At 51.6% G+C, this 711-nt stretch overlaps 1 protein-coding gene across 1 annotated transcript in view; it reads right to left on the bottom strand.

Moving 5' to 3' along the window:
- The window catches only part of GOT1L1 (glutamic-oxaloacetic transaminase 1-like 1), a 5,302-nt gene that overhangs the window by 2,641 nt on the left and 1,950 nt on the right, over positions 1-711 (bottom strand). Inside the window, exons 3-4 of the mRNA XM_008592180.1 lie at positions 497-608; positions 63-244 (exon numbers count right to left, since the gene is read on the bottom strand). Of these exons, the coding sequence (XP_008590402.1) occupies positions 63-244; positions 497-608 (294 nt within the window). The remainder of the gene's footprint in view (positions 1-62; positions 245-496; positions 609-711) is intronic.

Genomic DNA, 711 nt, shown 5'->3' with positions numbered 1-711 from the left:
TGTTGGTTCCTGCTAAAGGGCTAGGCAAACCCAAGCCTAGAAAAGGCCTTGGATGGCTAGACAGGTGGAGGGGAGGAGAGGAAACAAGACTGTAAGTGAGGTCTGGGGAGAAGTTCTGAGCGGGGCCCCTCTACCTGCACCACATCGAGGAACATCTTGGAATCCATGCACAGGCGCTTGGGGTCCCAGATGCAGTATTCATAAACTGTAAAGCCCATGTCCTGGAAGATGAGTCCATGCATTTCTGTGGGAACACAGCCCCCCAAAGCTGGTACACAGGAAACGAAGAGATGGAGACAAGAGATACTGAAGAATGGGGCTGAGAGTCACTGGATGAAGGTGGGACAATAACAGAAAAGGGACAAGCATGGCTTGGCTTGTCCACCCTTTTTTTCATGACAGAGCAAAAAGTACAGCAGTGAAGACTGTAAGCGGAGTGGGAATTAGGAACAGGGGACAGGGACCTTCTGTCACCCTCCTCCTGTGTACCGCTCACCTTTTTGAGAGGAGATGATGTAAACTACTTGAGCATCCTTATGCCAAGCTTTGAGGAACTGGACCCCAATCTGGACGGCACCACTGTCACCCACAGTGTGCACGCCTCCCACCTGTCCGCAAACGAGACAGAAATGACGCTGTGAAAGAGTAACGGTAACATCAGCACCGCCCCAACCCGATCACCACCTTTTTGAAGAGCTTTCCAATCCGCTG

This window comes from Galeopterus variegatus, unplaced genomic scaffold (assembly GCF_000696425.1).
Source record: "Galeopterus variegatus unplaced genomic scaffold, G_variegatus-3.0.2 Scaffold7638, whole genome shotgun sequence".
NCBI classification, from domain to species: Eukaryota; Metazoa; Chordata; class Mammalia; order Dermoptera; family Cynocephalidae; genus Galeopterus; species Galeopterus variegatus.
This window is presented reverse-complemented; position numbering and strand designations above follow the sequence as displayed.